The sequence below is a fragment of the Camelus ferus genome, chromosome 13, assembly GCF_009834535.1.
Source record: "Camelus ferus isolate YT-003-E chromosome 13, BCGSAC_Cfer_1.0, whole genome shotgun sequence".
NCBI lineage: Eukaryota > Metazoa > Chordata > Mammalia > Artiodactyla > Camelidae > Camelus > Camelus ferus.
Window position 1 is genome coordinate 34838436 of NC_045708.1, and position 19349 is coordinate 34857784.

Sequence of the window (19349 nt, forward strand, 5' to 3'; positions counted from 1 at the left end):
CAGCCATGTCCATCCTCACCCCAGACGCTCAGCCTCACCTGTGCGGGAGATCAAATTCCTGATGTGCCTAGTAAATCCTCGTGGAGCTGGGTACGCTTGGCTGGATGCAGGCTGGCTGGTGGGGGTGGGGGACCTGCCAAGGATACAGGCTTCCTCTGTGTAGGGCACAGCAGCCGTGGTGCCACCGATGATGTAGCTGTAGAAGGAAACCTCCAGGGTGTAGCAGTAGGAGGTGTGGTCCAGCAGCCCACCCAGGAAGCGACGGCCAGTTCCTGCCTTCACAGCATCCCTGTTAAAGGACGTGCTGGACTGTGAAAAGACAAAGAAGGGAGGAGAGAATCAGGGCGGGGCGCCTGATGGCTACGGGACCTCGAGCAAGTCTTACAGCACCTCTGGGTCTCAGCTTCCTCATCTCAAAAGTGGGACGTGAATCCCACATCACACGATGATTATAAGGACTGACTGAACAAATGAACAAGTAAATGAAAGCGTCCGGCACAGTTCTGAGGGCACAGTAACTACCACTTGACAAATGCTTGTGGCAGTTTGAATGGGGACAGATAAGCAAGGAAAAGCAGACAGAAGATAAGAAGCAATTATGTTATAACGACGATCAGGACTGAAATTTGGGCATCGTTTTTGACTTTATAATATTGTTTCTAGTGTAGTATCTCATTTAGGCCTCACAATAATGCCTTGATGTAGGTATTATAATGCTGCCCCCCTAAAGCGTGGAGATGGAGGCTCACAGAAAGGGATACAGCACAGATCCAGACCAGGACTAAGTGACACCAGACACCCCAACACTCCAGCACACAAAGCTCCCCCTCCCTGAGGGACAGCTGAACTCATGTTCAGCATCTCCAGAGAGCAGAAATCACGGCTGCTTCTTCCCCGGGGACTCAACTACACCCATCGCAGTAGTTACAGAAAGAGCCAGCAGGTCAGCATCTCAAAAATATGTGAGATGTTAGCCAACTTGCCTTATTTGTCTTAGCCTCAGTTTTCTCATCTGTAAAGTGGAGATAATAGTCACATCTCTTTCACAGATTGTTGGGGGGCAGTTCACTTGAGGTTAAAAGGGCTTCCTGTGCTAACCCGTGGAGATCTAAGTAAACAAAGAGCCTGGTTTCAATAAGAGAAGTCATGTCCTGTTCAGCAGGACATAAGACAAGAAGGAAAAGAGGGAGAGGAAGGGGGAGAAAGAAAACAGCGCAACAAGCCAGACATATAGAGAGACACTGAAAGAAAGAGCTGTGTATGTGTGTGTGTGTGTGTGTGTGTGTGTGTGTGTGTGTGTGTGTGAATTTGAGGTAGAGGAAAGGACCAGAAGATCAGAGTGTCAGATCCGAAAGGACCGTTGAAGTCCATGTAGTGAAATCCAGCTCTCTCATTCTAGAGTTGGGTACTGAGGACCAGAGACGAGGGGAGACAGGTTAGACTAGGACAGATGACCTTGACCCCAGCCCTGAGCTCTTATGGAGGCTGCAGTGCTGGACCTGTCATCAGGCAAGGCCAGAAATAAAGCTCCCAGGCTGTGCCCCTTTTGTAGGAAACCTCACCCTTGAGGGTCTCTGCAGCCTGTGGCCCAGCCCTAGAGAACCAGTCTCCCAGGCTCTCCCCAAGGGGACCACAGTCTGCTCTGAAATCAGAGTGGTTTCAAAACGACAAGGGTTGGTCATCCTACAGAGACTCCAACAGAAACAAGTGTTTATCCCCGAGCGGCAAATGAGGAGCCAAATCGTTCTACCTGCTTCAGATGCTGAGTGACCTTGCCCTCAATACTCAACTTCTCTGGGCCATTAAGTGCCTCCACTGGTCTAAAGAGTAGATTGGGCTAAATAATCTCCCAGTACCTTTCCTGGTTTGGCATTCAAAGGTTCTAGCATTCAGAGTACATTTTACCTCATGGAAAAATCCATCATCTCTACTCACGTCCAGGCCTGAAGCCACAGGCGGGCAAGTTTGCAGCTCATCAACTTTAAAAATTGCTCCGACCTTCGTGGGCCTCTCCTCCTCTGGCCACATGGAAATAACAGGCCTCAGAGATTTCTACTCCAAACAAGGGAAAATGTACAAAAAGCCTTTCCCATGTCCCAGTACCACAGGCTGATTCCCCTCCCTATCTTCCCCGCCCTTTTCCAACATTACTTTTTGCTGCAAATTATTCTAACGGCCAGGCCGCAGCCTCTCCAGCCCGTCTAGGAGTGTGAGGGGTAGCGACAGCGGTCTCTCAAGTCTGCTGAGGCCTTTACTGCCTGCAGAGTACTTTCATATCTATTACTGCATTCACCCTCCCAGGAAGTTATGAACAGGCAAGGCAGAAAATTACCACCCACAAATGACTGACAAAGAAATTGAGGCCTGGAAAGGGTGATGGCGGAGGATAATGGTGGGCGATGACCCCCTCCAGCAGACATGTTAGGCGCCTACTGAAAGAACGAAGGTCAGAGGTCCCTGAGAGCAGATCCTCGGGGGCACTGGGAGGTGCTCAGAGAGCTTGTTCTCTTGTTAACGCTGGAGTCAGATCAACTAAATGAATGTCAGCTCCTCAGACAAACCAAGCACTATCTTTTCAAAGAGTCTCCCTCCCTGATGGGCGATGGGCTGCTTGCAGGCACGGGCTCAGCTTGTCGTGTCCACCTTTATCACCCACGCGAGACCCGGCTCAGGGTAGGTGCTTCGTGGATGTTAAACCAAGCTGAGCCAAGTGAGGAGAAAGACAGGGAGGCGATGGGAGGGAGAGAGCCGGGTTGCGGACAGAGGGTGGGGGTTGGGGCTGGCTGACGGAGAACTCGACTCACGTAGGAGAAGTCCTCGGCATTCTGGCAGAGGAGCTTGGGGAAGACGGCCTGCCTCTGGAACCGCTCCTCATCCTCAAAGATGTTGCCGTACATGAAGCCATTCATCATGGTGGAGTGGGCGTGGATGTCAATGTAAAACTCCAGGCTTGTTTTCTGTTGAGAGCAAGGATAACAAGTGAGAAGGTGGGGCCACAGAGTTTGTCTTAAATATGTGTGCACACACAGACACACACATGCACACACATATACACACACAGACACAGACACACGCACACGCACATGCACACGTTTCCTTTTGAGCTAGCCCTGTGAGTCCTCAGATTTAGCGACTGTTCGCAATGGGATTGGAGGGGTTGAGACCTTACTTCTAACACCATCTGCCTTCAGGGTCTAAGAGCTCTAAGAGCAGGGCCATTCACAGCCCTCTTTAGAGGTCTGCTGAAGAAGTGATGTTACTTAGAACAGTTAATACATTAAAGACTAAAGGCATTAGTAGAATGTGTTTCTCTGATTAGTGAGAAATGCTTTCAGGTTAACACCATTGTATTGACACTGGGCCAGCTAAGGTTTTGCCGCACTTAGGCCACTTCCAGCTGGGGAGTCTGGGGTAGACCGTGTACTCACTTCGAAATTTTTATTTGAAAAAAATGGGTATTTTAATTCCAACCTCGGCAATAGTAATTACTACTGTTCACTGCGTAGTGGATGCATGACGGATACCAATCTGGGAGCTGTGTATATGACACCTTTGCTCATTCTTTTATTTAACCTCTTTTCATGATGCCACACCTACTTCCCAATCATATAAAAATAGTATATGGAAAAAAATAACCTTGTAATCTGCACAGATGATTGTGACTAGTCCTTCTCTGTTCTCTGCACACACGTGTTAAGGCACTCCCTAGCCAGATGCAGTATTATTAACCTTCTCATCTATAGGCTCCTTGAAAGTAGGGGGATTATCTGTGAAGAGCCCTGCACCTCTGTGAAGGATGCTCAGTAGCTGGATGCAGAATGACTGAATAAATGACCCAGAGGGATTACACCAAACACCATAATGGACTGGCAGGAATTGGGAATTTTCAGGCCCTTAGAATGTCAATGTCCCTCAAATCTGACTTTCTCTTCCCATATATCAGCCCAATTTATATCTATTAATGCTTTCTGAGAGTAACAGGGGCCCCTAGTGGGACTGAAACCCAGGTCTCCTGACCCCTTGCACGGTTAACGTATCACCATCAATGGCCAACATTAGATACAGTCAAGGCAAAACTTAGCCACCTTTCCATCTGCTTTCAAGTGTGTAGTCCTGGGAAAGAAGAAAAGCCTACGGTTTGAATTCTCTCTCCATGGGACACTTTCAAATGAAGTTAACACCAAATGAAAACCATGTTGCTTCTAGAATGTGGGCCTGATGACTGTCATTTCATTTGCCTCAGAGTTGGAGTGAAAAATCACGTCTTGCCGAGATCCCAGTTGTCTGGGTAGCATAAGCTGCCTTCGGAGAGATACAAGATGCGCTGCTCTGTGTGATATTAAACTCATCATTTTCAGCTTTGGAGGTGGAATACACAATGATTCAACAGGAGCCCTATAAAAGTCATCTTTGCAATTTTATTTTCTTCAATTGTCTGTCTTTTCCTCTGAGCTTTTGATGAGCTGCGGAGGAAAGGAGGTGGTAGAGGGATGACTTAGGAAATGTGTAAGGAAAAACTGCAGTTTATATCTCTGGGCGTGGGAGCTGGAGAGAGCCTTGGAAACCAGTTTCTCTGACCTTTCCCAGAGCAGCTCTGAGCCAGGAAGCTGCTTGCTAAGGCTGGGCAGCAAGCTAGGGAAGAAGCAAGAATGAGAACCTGGCTCCTCTGAAAACCATTCTGGAATGGCTTCCACTGCCCCATCCTGACACCTGGCACATAATGTGATTTTACTTTCAATAACCAGAAAGTGAATCATATGATTGATTTACATGGTTCGAAAGTCAAAAAGATAGGAAAGGATTGACAGTGAAAAATCTCCCTTCCACTCCTGTTCTCCAGGCACCCAGTCTCACTCCCCAGAGGCAACCCACGTTCTTAGGTCCTCATACATCCTTCCAAGACAGTTTATGCACAAATGAGTAAATATTCCTTCCCCAGCCCCCTTTGCCCCAACATGCACATTTTTGCAGCATGCTAAAAACACATTATTTGGATGAGCTTTTTTTCCTCTTAACAGATTTAATTATTTCTCATTTCGTCGTTACCTCATTTTTTTGACAGCCATATATAAACTATTTAACCAGTCCCCTATTGACAGACATTTATTTCCAATCTTTCCTGTTACAAACCAAGTCTTAGTGATTGGCCCTGATTACACTATTTCACACATGTATAATTACATGTAGGACAAATTCCCAGAAGTAGAATTCTTAGGTCCTCTATGTATGTGCAATTCTAATCAATATTGAGAGACTGACCTCCTTAGAAGGACCAATTTACACTCCTAGCAATGTATTACAGCATCTCTTTCATGATTACCTTGAAAACATGAGTGTAACCAGACTTTCTGGTATTTGCCAATTTGATGGGTGAAAAATGATACCTAAGATGAGTTTTAACCTGAATTTCTTTTAATATAATTACCTTTTATTATATAGTATTTTTTTTACATGTTTAGGAATGATTTACATATTATTTTCTATGAATTGTTCATTTCTTTGCCCATCTTTAAAACTGGGTTTTGGGACTTTATTCCTTACTGATTTATAGAAACTATAAATTAGAGAAATTTGCCCTTTTTTGTAGTACAGAGATATTTTTGTTCAGTTTGTCACCTGTCTTTTGACTTTGTCTACTAGTTTTCTTATCCATGAAGAAATTTTTTAATGCTAATTTTTTAGACAGATGTATCAGTCTTTTGTAGTCTCTGGGTTGAATTCTTTCATTGTTTATTCTACTACTTCTATTGTTTCATTTTTTTGTATTTAAATATTTCATTTCAATTTTAATTTACATGGGTGTAGGGTGTGAGGCAAAGATTAAACTTTATTGTCCCACACCATTTATCAAATTGTGTATCTTCTCCCCACAGACTTGAAAAATCATCTTTGCCATATAAATTTGTTGTATGTATTTGGGTTGACTGTTAGATTTTCTATTAGATTCTAATTATTTATCTTTTCATGTGTCAGGACTACACAATTTTAATTATGTTAAGTTTATAATGTTTTTTACTATTTGGAGGGCTAGTATCACCTTATTATTTTCCCAAATTTTCCTGTAATTTCTTGCATATTTTTCTATGTGATGTTTATAATTAGCTTTAGTTTTCTTGCTCCCTCATATCCTGTCAATATTCTCAATATTTGTAATATAATCATTATTAATGCAGGAAAAATGGACTTTCACAACTTTGAGCCTTTCAAACTAAGAATATATTTGGATTTTCCATTTATTCAGTTTTCTTTTGCGTATAGCATGAAGTTTTAAGTTTTTTTTTTCCTTCGGATAGACATTTCTTTTTAATATGAAGGTAGCTTACATTTTTAGTTGCTGTTGTAAATGAGATGTTTTCTTCCATTAAATCTTTTAACTGGTGGTTCTTCATAAATATAAAGGCTCTTGTTTTCAACATATTACATTTGTACCCAGACACTTTACTAATTCAATAATTGCTTGTAATAATTTCTTGTTTTACTTTCTTAAATTTTCATTTGTTTACTTATTCAACAAATAATCACTGAGTACCTACTATGTGTCAGACAGCATTCTAGGCACTGGGAATATGCACCGGGGCATATTCTGGCATTAGGGATATAGCAATGAACACAATAGAAATCTCCTCATCTCAAAGAGTTTACATTCTATGGGAGAGAAAGAACATCAATCAATTAATAAATATACCAGATGTCAGGAGGTAAAATGCTGTGGAGACAAAGTATAGTAAGGGAATAGAACAGAGGTTCTGGAAAAATAGAGACTTGAATGGAGTAGGAGAGTTAGTCTTGAGGATGTCAGGTGGAACAGCCTTCCAGGTTGAAGGAGAAGTAAATGCAAAAATCACATGCACTTGGCAAGTCTGAGGAATAGCAAGGAGGTGGGGATGCCTGAGGTGAATAAAGGCAACAGTGTTTTCCAGGTTTGTAATTATATCACCTATACATAGTAGTTTTATCTTCTCTTTTTCAATTTTTATGCTTCTGATTTCTTTTTCATGTCTAACTGCATTGGCTAGTACCTTGAAAACAATGTTAAAGGGTCATTTAGTTTCTAAGAACCCTTCCTATTCTGGGAGTCTAGATTCTGCCTAGAGTAGAAAAAGGTCAAGGAAATTTACCAGAATATGGTCTGAGTTTGAAGTCTTAGTTCTTTGTCTTCTTCATTACACATATTCAGTGCTTTTTTGGAAATGCCAAAGACCACAAATACTAGTTCCATAACCGTCCTAATTATATTTTGTGCCTAAACTGGCCTTATGGACTTGTATTGATCCATTAGAATGGAGCATAGGAAGCAGAAGCAGGATTTCTAAGTGATTCTGATGTAAACATATTCTGTGACCATGAACAAGTAGCAGCTCTTCACTGTGCCTTAATTTCCCCATCTTTAAAAGCAGTTGTTGAATGAGAGAGAAGAGATATGACTCTCTTAAACTTTTCATGATTTCTTCTCATGCTTAAAGTAAACCCCTCCTTCTTCTCAAACAGCTTCATGCTTGGGCTGTCATGTCAGTGCTTGTTACTGTATACCTAATCTGACTGAAAAGTACATCTGCCTGTGAGCTCTTTGAGGACAGGAACTATGTCTGATCCAAGTTCCATCATCTCTTTCTTGTTCTACTACAATAGCTTGTGACCTGGTTTCCTTGCTGCTTCAGAGTGATTTTTTAAAATGCAAACAAATCATGTCACTTCCCTAGTTAAAACTGTTCTACCCTTCCCTGTTGCTCACAGGATAGAGTTCAAGCCCCTGAGTATATTTTAAAAAGCCCTAAATGATCTGGTCCCTGCCCCCTGTCTAGCCTCAGCTCTTGCCACTTATGGTCGGATACTCTACATTCCAGTCCTACAGAGCTACCTGCAGTACTCTGAACCTCCATGCTTGTGACTTTTGTCTCCACATTTACACACATGAACATCTCCTCTGCCTGGAATACATTTTCTCTTTATCTGGCTAACTCTGACATAACATTAAAATTTAAGGTGGAAACAAAGTAGATGCTTACCAATCCCATTGCCTTTTCCTGGACCATGGAAGACATTGCCCAGTCTCCCTTCGTATTTGGTTGGGATCAAATGGGATGTGGGCAGTGGTAACAAGTGCCACTTCCAGGCCTGGCCATTGAACTCATACACAATCATCCACATTCTTGCTCTTGTGCATGGAAGTTACATGTTTAAAAAAAAAATGGTATCAAAGAAGGAAAAAGGCTAGGTCCCTGTATCAATGCTGGGAGGACAATGGCCAGAGAGTTGCCTGACTGGCATCAGAGTGTGATGAACCTTTACTATATTAAGACACTGAAATTTGGGGATTGCTGGTTATAGCATCTAATATTATTCATCTGACTGGTACAAAATATTAACTCAAATAGCCTTATTTTATCCTTCAGGGATGAGTTAACAGCCTCCTCTGTGCTCTGATAATTCAAGGTACATGTCTCTCTCCTGGCACTTACTACATGGCATAATAATGCTTTGTTTATTTCCATCTCCCATTAGAATGTGAACTCTTTCAGGGCAGGGGCCCATACGTTGCTGACTTTTTAAATCCACAGGACCAGAGCAAGGCCTGGTATATAGTAGGTTATCATTAGAGGTTTGGTGAAGGAATGAATAGAAAATGAATCAATGAATCGATCGAAGAATGAGTGAATGAAATGAATGAACAGCTGCATCTTAACTTTTTCCCAGCAGTCCAATGAGGTACTTTCCTGTGGCCATATCAGAGCCAGGGGTGTGCTGCTAATGCAGGGCCCTTAATTACAATTTGGGATTGAGGATGGCGGGGGGTGGAGAGGAGAGAACAGCATCTCTGTTCTTTCCCTCCAAACTTAAGAGCCTTAATTAAAACCAAGTGATGAAGGGCTGTCCCCTTGCCAGCAGCCAACAGCTCATCCTGCAATCAGGGGCCTAAAGAGTAAATTAAAATCAGTGCCAATAAAATTAAAACTACCTTAGGGCATATTTGGAACATAATTTAGTGTGGAGTTTGCTTCCTCCTAGACACTAGGGAGGAAAGGTTTTTTTCCCTTCTATAGTCTAAGCTGCTTCCCTGCTTCCTTGCTTCACCTTAGTTGGCACAAGCAGAAGCCTGAGCTTGGTGATCTCCTGTGGTCCTGACTCCTCCACATTAGGGTAGCATTTCAGGGTTTATTACATTTTCAGTCCAATGAAGGATGGGAGATCCAACCCAGGAAGTACAGAGGGATGTACCCCCAGTTGGAGATGAGAAAGAAACTGAAGCTTAGGCAGGGATAAGGGCAAGTTGCGAAGGATGAGCTGCTCTGTTGTTCCCTTCTGCAGAAAAGTGAGCTGAAGCTCAGAGAGGTTAAGTAATTGGCCCAGGCTCCCACAGCAGGAAGTGGCAGAGACCCGGACCCAGGCTCTGGTTACAAGCCCACACCCTGCTTCCTGCTATGCTCTTGGGAACCTACCATCTAGCAAGCCAATGCCCTCACCCCAGTAAGGTAAGCCCCACGCAGTTCCCTTCATCTCTGAGCTGGGGGACTGTGAGGTCTGGGACTGATCCTGTCAGGCTCAGCCTCTCAGAAAGGCACTGGGGTGGGGAGGGGGAGGAGCGAGGACCTCCAGACTACTCCCCTGCAGAGATCTGCCCGAGGCAGCTGTTTCTCCATGGATCTCAGATAAAACAAACACACAAACAAAACCCCACATCTATTCTTTTTATTATCAACTAAAATATCTCCTTGTTTTCTTTATTTCTTTAAGTTAAAGTAGATATTTATGGAAGTCAGGGTGCCTGTCCTAAAGCAGGAAGGAGAAACTTTCAGAAAAACTAGAGGACTCGTACTTTAACAAGAACTGAGCCACTCCAACAAACAAAACAATATCCTTTATGACGCACAGTCTAGATCTCAGAAGTGGCAGAGTTAAGGCTTCCCTCCTCACCTTGAATGTGGCTAGACTGAAATTCCTGCCACAAAAAGAGGAACTGACCACGAAAGAAACCCAGGCAGCTAGCCTAGGGCCCCCCGGGGATGGGCTGTGGCACCTGGTCTCCTGTCTCTCTCCTTTTCACTCCGCAGCCTTACAGACCACCTGCCACTTCCCAAGCACATGCACCTTCTCCTCCTCTGCCCCTGTGTCTGCTGTTCCTGCAGGCCGGGATGTCTACCCTGTCTCTCTCCCCTCCTGATAACTTTTTGCTTATCTTTCACTACCAGGCCCAGTGGCCCCTTGTCTGAGAAGCCCTCCTTGACTCTCCCAGGGACAGCAGCTGTCTTCTCTGAGCTTCCACAGATTTTTAAAACATCCTTCTGTTAATGTGTTTATCATCCAGTTTGTTCAATCATTCATTCGATAGATATTTACTATGAACCTACTGGGTTCCAGGAACTGGGGGTCAACAAGACAGATGAGGTTCCTGCCTTCCAAGAATGACACAAAAGGGGACAACACAGCAGGGACGGCAACTAAGCAAGGTGATGGCAGATGTAATAAGTACTGGGAATGCACACGGTGAGCCACCAGATGGTGGGTAAGGGAGTGGACGGGGCAGGGTCCACTTTAGACAGTGTGACCAGGGAAGGCTTTGATATTTGAGCTGAGCCTTGAAGGATGATCAGAACAAGGCCAGAAAGAGAATTCTGGGCAAATAAAGTTCCTGAAGCAAGGAACAGCATGGCATTTTCAAAGACCACAGGAAGGCCAGTGGCCAGATTGTGATGAGCACTGGAGGTGAGCCTGGAGAGGTTTATAGAGTCCAGCTCCCTCAGGACCTTGCAGGCCAGAGTCAGAGTTTGGAGCCAATGCTCTGTACAGTGGAAGCCCTTTCAGCAGGCAGATGCTGTAAAAGGACTGCCTTGCCTGTTGTGTAGATGCTGGATTTCAGTGGGGAATGGGTGGAAGCAGATGCACTGGTCTCCTAAGAGATCACAGGAGCCTGAATTAGAGTGATGGCAACAGAGATGAGAAGAGGAGGACATGTTTGGTAAATGTTTTGGCCACACCACCACAGGACTTGCACACGGGTTATATGCAAGAAGAATCAAAGATGGGTCAAGGGTTTGTGACTTGAGCGACTGAGCAGATGGTGGTGCTGTGTAGAGAGGTGAGGAGACTGGGATGCGGACCAGTTGGGAGAGTGGTGAGGAAATCGAGAGTTTTGACATGGACCTCTGCATTTGCAACGAGTATCGTGTATCAGACCGGAAGTGTCAGGTGGGCAGTTAAATATATGAAAATGGAGCCCCGGGGAGAGGACTGGACCACGGTGTGAAGGTAGGCATCATTAGCTTGGAGGCGCTACCTATCACCACTGGGAGAGAGTGTGGATCAAGAAGAGGTCCTGGGACTGAGCCTGGGACCCATAAGGTTGAGAGTTTCAGTAAAGGAGGAAGCAAAGGAGACTGTAGAGGGACCAGAGAAGGAGAAGGAAGCAAGGATGGTGTGGTTCCACGAAAACTAAGAGAAAAAAAAGAGAGGTTTTAGGAAGGAGGAGTGGTCTGTGAACCCCGTAAAGGCTAGGACCTGCCTGGTTCACCTCTGCATCCCCAGGGGATACTACAGCACCCAGCGCACAGTAAGGACTTGGGACATTTGCTGAGTGACTAAATGAAGAAGTGAATGGATGGACCAGGTATCCTGGTGCAGCGAGGACCGAGGTGATCAGAGTCTCAGGGTCCAGAGTCTCCCCAGCGGAGTGGTAGAAGGAAGACAACAATAATAACAATATTGCGCTTGCTACATGCCAGGCACTCGGGAACACTTCCACACCCTGTTCCATAGAAACCTCACTTACAAATAAGGAAACTGAGGAATAGAGAGGTTAAGTCACTTGCAAGGGAACCCCCAGGCCACACAGGGGTGACTGGCAGACCCCAAGTAGTTTGGTTCTGCTGTCCATGCTCTTAACCATGACAACCCAGAGCTGGTGACGTTTACTGAGTGCTTCCTACGTATGTGTTGTAAAGACAATCCGGTGAGGTAAGTCCTGCTATCAAACTGAGGCACAGAGCTTGCAAGGAGCAGATCTAAAACGAAAACCCATTTCTTTCTGACCTAGGGCCAAGCTCTTCATCTCCAAGCTATTCAGAATGCCCCCCCTCCCAATCTCTGCATCGTGACCTCTTTGGCCTCAGCAGTATTAACTTCAGGACAAAGGAAGTTTGTTAGAGTAATGCTTCGGTGTGGGGAAGAAGCACTGGTCGCAGCAAGGTGAAGTGTAAAAATATTTTCCTACTTCCAATTTGTCCCTTACCATCCTACTCTACTTTGCAGTGAAAAGGAAGATGTGCATGTAAATGGAGGCATTTCTGCATCTCTTCCAAGGACCTAGGAAGAGCCAGGCCAGACCTGGGAACCTTCTTCTGCGTCCATCCCCTCCTCCACCTCTGTCTAGCAAAAGAGAGAGAGAACAGAGGCTCAGCATGAGAAGTCTAGGTTCATAACAGACCTTCGCAAAGCAAAAGGAGAACTGGTCACCTCTTCTCCTCTCCCAAGGCTGGTGACCCTCACATTGATCATGATGATGACAGAAGGGCAGTCATGGGAGTAGCATGGTTTTGGGATCTGGCAGACTTGGCTTCAAGTGTCAGCTTAGCCATAGGTGAGCTTTCTGACCTGAGCCTCAGTTTTCTCATCTAAAAACTGGGGATAATAATCCCAACCTCATAGGGTTGCCATGAAGTTAAATGAGGTGACTGGCTTTGCATCCAGAACATGCCTGGCAGCTTATACATTCTCAGCACAACACAGTGATACTATGTTGAGGTGCTGTTCTTGGCACCAGGGATATGGACCTCTTTGAGCTCAAAACCTTACAGGGAAGATGGACATTTTAAAAGTAACTACATGCTCAATGGAAGATTCAAAGCAAGGTGCAGGGTCTATAGGAGCACAGGATTGAGAGGGGCTCGGGACCTGACTTACAAAAATGTGAATCTCTTCCTTGTTCAATAGAGCATCTATTGACAGCAACCATCATATTACATGTTCGTAGAGTTTATAAATCATTCTCAGGCCAGTGAGCTCATTTGATTCTCTTAACCATCCACTGAAGTAAATAGGATCATGATCTTAGCTTCTCAGAAGCAGGTCATACTGGCTTGTCAAGACCCAGAGCAGGTTAGGGCCTGAACTGGGAATCTAACTTCCATCACATTGCCTCCAAAGTCTCTGCTTGAGCCTCCCTCTTGGGAGTCACCCCAGGGGTTCACGCCTGCATCCAGAGTGGACACAGATACAAGTGGAAAAGCCAGGCCTCCCTGCAGAAAGCCCTGTCTGAGCAGGAAGATGAGACAAACTAAGAAAAGAACTGAGATAGAATATTTAAGCCTGTGAGAGCCAAGGGACATTTTAATTTCATAATTAAAAGTTAATGTTGCTTCATTATAAATCAAAGACTGACGAAACTAGGGCGCCCCCAGGAACACATTAAGAGCCCGATAAATACGTGTGGCCTGATTGCTCAGAGGCATCTCCTATAGGAGGTTGTTAGCTGCTCCAAGGAGGTAATAATGTAGGTCTGACTGCCGAGCTGGGGCTGTGGTAGTTCCTCAGTAAATGTTAGTTCCTCTCTTCCCAGGAAGTGCACCTTGGCTCTCCCACTAACCTGATCTGTGACTCTGGAGAAGCCCATCCCTCTCTTCAATTTCCCCATTTAGAAAGTGGCTTTGGCGACTTCTCAGGGCCCATTATGCCTTCTGTCTTTCAATCATCTCGTCTTCCTGCTTTGCACTGTTTAATTTTTTTTCCCTCCTTCCATAGCCTCCGAGGACAGATTCTGCCAGCCTTTCCCACCTCATCGCCTTTAAAACCTGAGTTCCTGGTCCCTTTTCTTGGCATGGCCCCGTGGGGAGAGAAACGCTGCAAGATGGCAGTTCAACCATGACCCGTGCTGACATGGTCTTCCCACTCGGCAGAGGAGATATCATTGCTTTTCAAGGAAGCGTTCAAGGTGCCAGCATTCATGCTGAAATTATGCACTTTGTTCTGGAGAACAATAAGATGGTTCCGACCTGCTTTTGCAGTGTGGGCGGTTAGGGGAGGGGAAAGAGGCCATGTCTGTCCTCTGCTCATTCCGTTGCTCTTTCTTCCCCTTTCATCTCCCATACTCTCTTCTGTCCTGCCCCTTCTGTCTCTCCTCTCTGTTCGTTCTCTCCTCCTGTCCCCTCTTCCCACCGTTCTCCCTCTTTCATGGTCTCGTGGGGGCTGACAGACAAGGTCACTGATACATGCACATAAGCCTGCCAGGCGCTCTGGGAGGTGTGTGTGAAGATGGGTGAAGTCACAGCCAAAGGAGCCATCGATTCACTGGGCGGTCACGAAAGACTTTGTGGAGGAGGTGACTGTCGAGGAAGGTGTTGACAGACAAGAAGGGGCTCACCAAGTGGATGGGAAAGCAGAGAGCCGCCGGCGGAGAGAAAGACACCCTAGACAGAGGGAGGTGTGTGCGCAGAATCCCCAAGACCAAAACCCACCCAGCTAATTATGGGAACTGTAAGTTGTCCGGCACAATTGAAAGGCATGGGGTGGAGGGGCAGTGGGGTGAGGAAAGGGGCTGGAGAAGCTTCTCGGGACCCATTCACGGAAGGCCTTGTAAGCCACAAAGGAGTCAGGGCTTGTCAGAGAGCCAGAGAAGTATTTTATGGAAGTATAACATGATTTTGTCTTTTGGAAAGATTGTTCTGGAGACTATGATGAAGAATTGGAGGTTATAAGGCTCAAAGGCATAGAATGGTTAGAAAATTTTGTTCATAGTCTAAGTGGAAACTAATGTAAAAAAAGATAAGGTTATGAATTAAAGTAAAGGCAATGAGGATGAGGAGATGGGGACAGATAGGAGGCTTATTACAAGGTCAGACTGACAGTGCTGGATATGGGACTACATTTGGACTGATCCCCAGGTTTCTGGCTTGGGTGGCTGGGTAGATGGTGGGGCCATTCACTGAGCTCGGGCAGAGGGGTTATCATCTTACAAGTCTGAGTTGAATGTTTGCCTAGGTACTTGCCCCCAGTTAGAGTGAGGTACTATCAGATGGTCTATGGTCTTAGGTTATGATATTTTGAAACAAATTGATTTTTTTTCCTGAACATGGTTATCTGAGTGAAAGAAACACGTTTCCCATGAAATTGTGTGTTTCCTATAAAAATAGAGCTCTCTATTAACACAGTTAAACATAAGCATTATTACACATTTTTGGTAGGATACAGAATCAGAACAAGAGTTTAAAAAAATAACAAACCCACATGTATATCCTCAAACACCTGGGACCCCTACTAGAATGCAAATGGGATGAGGACCAGGATTTTCTCAAGCCACCACTCTGCTGCAGGCTCTCACTCCCTCTGACAATCAGAGAGTGATTGTTATGGAGTCATCACTCACCCAGGAAGCAGCGAGGAGTGAGGGGTCAGTTGTGAGAGGTGAGCAAGGGTTGGACAAGGAGGTGGGGACAAACCAGGCTTCTTCTCTTGGTTTGAAGGGAAGTCCCAAGAGACCACAGGCTCCTTCATCCACATGCACATAAAAGCCTTCCTCAAAACCACATGGAATGAGTGTGTGGCTTCTCTGGCTCTCTGAACTGTTTGGAACTTTGCTCCCCGACCTGCTTTCCTTTGACATATGAAATACTATCAGCAGCTTACACAACGTGTTCATGGTCACTGTCTCATTCCCACCATGCCCACTTACGTTTTACACCGCTCAGGTCACACTAGGAAGTGGTGGAGCCAAGGATGAAACCTAGATCTTCTATCCACGGCACCAGTTTTTCCCGCTCTGTCCTTCTGCCTTGATCCTCTCCTCTTGGCCTGGCCTTAGGGGAGCCCAGGGGCATGGGAGCTATTTCCTGTATATGAATAATCAGGTCCTTGATGACCTGCCTCCGTCTCCAACCTCACTTCCTACTGTAGGCTCACAGGCATCCAATGCCAAATTAACAGTTCCAGACCGTGCTGTGTTCTTCTGTGCATTCCAAGGCTTTGGTTGTGCCATTTCATCAGCCAAGAAAGCCTTGCTCTACCTGGCCATCCTCTAGGGCCCAAGACAAGCATCTCTTCCTCTGTAAAGGCTTCCTTAACTCTCCTGAGTATGGCTGACAATGCCCTGTCTCACTTATATTTTCACTCTACCCTCCATTTTCATTACACTCATCTCACTGTTTCATCATGATTGCTTTGTGTGTCCATTTCTCTGCCCTACTGGACCAAGCACTGGTCAAGACCTGAAATCTTGATACCGCCAGCACCTAGCACAGTGCCTGGCACACAGCAGGTGCTGAGGAAATCCATGTTGACTAAATAAACGGATGAGTTAATGATGGAGAAGAAAACATCCCTGAGCAGAAATGATCTCCATCCTTGACCTTCTGTGGGAAATGTTGTCGTGGAACAGGGACGGAGGAGGGCAGACATCAAAGGGACACAATGGGTAAAAAATTCTTCCCTGTTCTCCCTGTGTTCCTCCCCTTTTTTTCCTCCTTCTTGCTATTAGAACAAAAATAAAGAGTACATCATAAGCAGAGCTGTATTTTCTGTTTATTGCTACCAGGTTAATAACAGTAATGGTACAAGGAGAAAATGAGGTGTTATGTAAAACCCTGCATTGCAGATTTTGCTGCTGATGTAAAGAACTCAATAAAGTGTAACACTTTAATCATAGAGATAAAAATCATACAGCAGCTTCCCACAGGCTCCCAGAGCCTTAAGACAAAATAGTTGTGGGGAAATGAGAGATGAGAGACGAATATTATCAGGCAGCAGAAAAATAATGTTTGGGCTTTTGTGGTTTTTTTCCCTTCGTTTCTAAAAAATTGAGTAAGATTTTTCTATCTTCTTCCAAGACATCTTCTATGAATTTCTGTATTCTCTAGAGGACAGCTCAGACTTCTGGGGGAAGATTCACTCATTCTTTGTAAAAATTAATTTGTTTAGGGAGCACTGAATCCCTGCCTTTTAGGTGACTCAGTGGCCTTTAAGAAAACAGGCCTGTCTCTCAAGACGAAAGGATTGGAATGGAGGTAAAAAGGTTGTTGATAGTAAAACCTCAATTGTTATGATGGCCTTGTAATGCAGGGAAAAGATGGTAACAGGCAAAAGATCGTATCAGGAGATGGGAGCTCCTGTACCAACTCAGCCAACCTTGGGAAAATCACCTTCTTGCTCCTGAGCCTCAGTTTTTACCATTCTTCAAAGAAGGGCTTGCACCAGAGGATGGTCATTCCTGCTTTGACACTTAGCAGTCTGTGAGGCTCTGGGCAGGGTCAGTGGCTTGGTTTTTGGCATTGGTTACTGTGATTCTGAACCACTGCAGTAGCTGACCGCTCTGTTTCCACTCAAAAACATCTCTTTCCCTCCCTCACCACCCAAACCCACTCTCTATCCTGCAGCTGTAATGATCAATTCCTAACCTTTCGTACATGCTGGAGCCAGACTCCAGGAAGGGTGAGGAGGAAGGCCCCCGGGCAGCACCATATGCCTGAAGAGATCACTGGAAAGGAAGCTGGTGTCTAGAGCAGAGTGAGGTAGGGGGTCTTGGAGGAGGAGGTCAGAGAGGCGATGGAGGGCCAGACTGTCGGGGGCAAGGAGTGGGGCGCTCACAAGCTACTGAAAGGGCTTCACTGCCGCCAGGCCCCACCCCTGAGTGCTCCCTGAGGCAGCAGCAATGCCCCTGCTGTTTACAGACAGGAGAGATTGCTAGAAGGCAGCATGAGCATAGATCATGACAAGAGAGGGGATTTGGAATTGGAGATTGAGGCTCAAATTGGAGATTGTGACTAGTGAAGGAGTCACTGTATCTCTCCAAGTGTCTGTTTCCTTGCCAGCAAACGGGAAGGGGCAATAAGCCCATTCCTCTCACAGGGCTGACCTGGGGTAAATGAGTTACTGCATGTCCAAGTGCCTAAAACACAGCAGGTTCAGGATTTGTTTCCATCCCACGATAATTATTTCAGGTGTCATTAAAAACAAGGGCATAGTCTAGGGCTGCACTGCCTCATATAGTTGTCACTTGTAACTATTTGCGTTTAAATTAATTAAAATCAGGTTTTAAAAATTCAGCTCCTCAGCTGCACTAACCACACTGCAAGTGCTTGGAAGCCACGTGTGGCTAGTAGCTGTTGTTAATGGACAGAGCAGAGGAACCCCACCATCATCACAGGAAGTTCCACCGAGCAGCACTGTTCCGGTACCTCAGCAGTCACAGGCTGTGCACTGAAATTTAAAACGTGTCCATGTACAGCTCCACCTGCACCAACACATCTGCTTTCATACCCACAAACACACTCACACACACACACACAGAATCACAAAAACAGCATGTTTAGGTTAGTGATACTTTTCATCACTAAGGAAAAATAAATGAGTCCAGACCCTGAGTCAATACACTGAGCATAAAAGTCAGGTACTGTGCTCAACATTGCACATTGGACATTATGTCACTGAATCCTTACCACCACCCTGACAGGAAGTGTCATCCCCATCCTGCTGATTCTGATGTTGAGGCCCAGAGTGGTTGAGTAACTTGATTGAAGTCACAGGGCTTACAAGCAGAATAGGACCTGCTCCCTGCTGTACAATATTGCTGCTTAAGGGACATTTCAGAGACAAAGGGCTTACAGGGCGAAGTCACTGTGAACTCTACAATCTTTGTTAAAGATGTGGATGTTTGGAACTGCCTGGGGACGCCCTGGCAGTCCCAGGTGAATCACAGGGACTGTAGAATTCAATGAAATCAGCTCCTCAGGCCTTTCAACCTACCCTTCTTGATTTACAGAATGTGGCAGTATTAGAACTATGTGGGATAAGCTCAAATCGTCAGGGAGGTACCAAGAGCCCTGTGAGTGGGAAGGGGTGGAGAGAGCTCTAACACTGTAAAGAAAGAAGGCACCTTCCAAGTCATCCAGAGCAGTGGTCTTGTCACAGTTTATTTTTCTCTCTTATTTTTCAGGGGACAGGCTCTCAAGAATTGCATGGTAAAAGGTGATCCATAGAGAGGTGGGGATTGCAGGTAAGGGCCAATGTGACTTGAATGGTTCGGAGTCGGTTACTGCCCATGAGTGTAGATGTAAGCACAACCAGAGTCAGAGAGAGAGATGGGTGGATGGGTGGGTGGATGGGTGGGTGGATGGACAGATTGACAGGCAACTGGACAGACAGGCAGAAAGTTAGAAAAATACAACAGGCTTCTAATCTAGTTTTTTATATACTTCTACTCTGATCCTCTAGAAGGCTGGTATTGTTTCTGACTCATTATAAACTCTCTTATCAGACACATAGCAAGGTGCCTAGACTACATACTCAATGAATGTTTAAAAAAAATACAAACAAAACATAACACCTGAGGAAGCAGTAGCTAGAAAACACTAATCCTTCACATTTGTATG

The 19349-nt window shown here is 45.3% G+C and overlaps 1 protein-coding gene across 1 annotated transcript in view; it reads right to left on the reverse strand.

Moving 5' to 3' along the window:
- The window catches only part of AGBL4 (ATP/GTP binding protein like 4), a 1086468-nt gene that overhangs the window by 45521 nt on the left and 1021598 nt on the right, over positions 1-19349 (reverse strand). The window contains exons 10-11 of the mRNA XM_032494231.1: positions 2805-2957; positions 147-309 (exon numbers count right to left, since the gene is read on the reverse strand). Coding sequence (XP_032350122.1) covers positions 147-309; positions 2805-2957 — 316 coding nt within the window. The remainder of the gene's footprint in view (positions 1-146; positions 310-2804; positions 2958-19349) is intronic.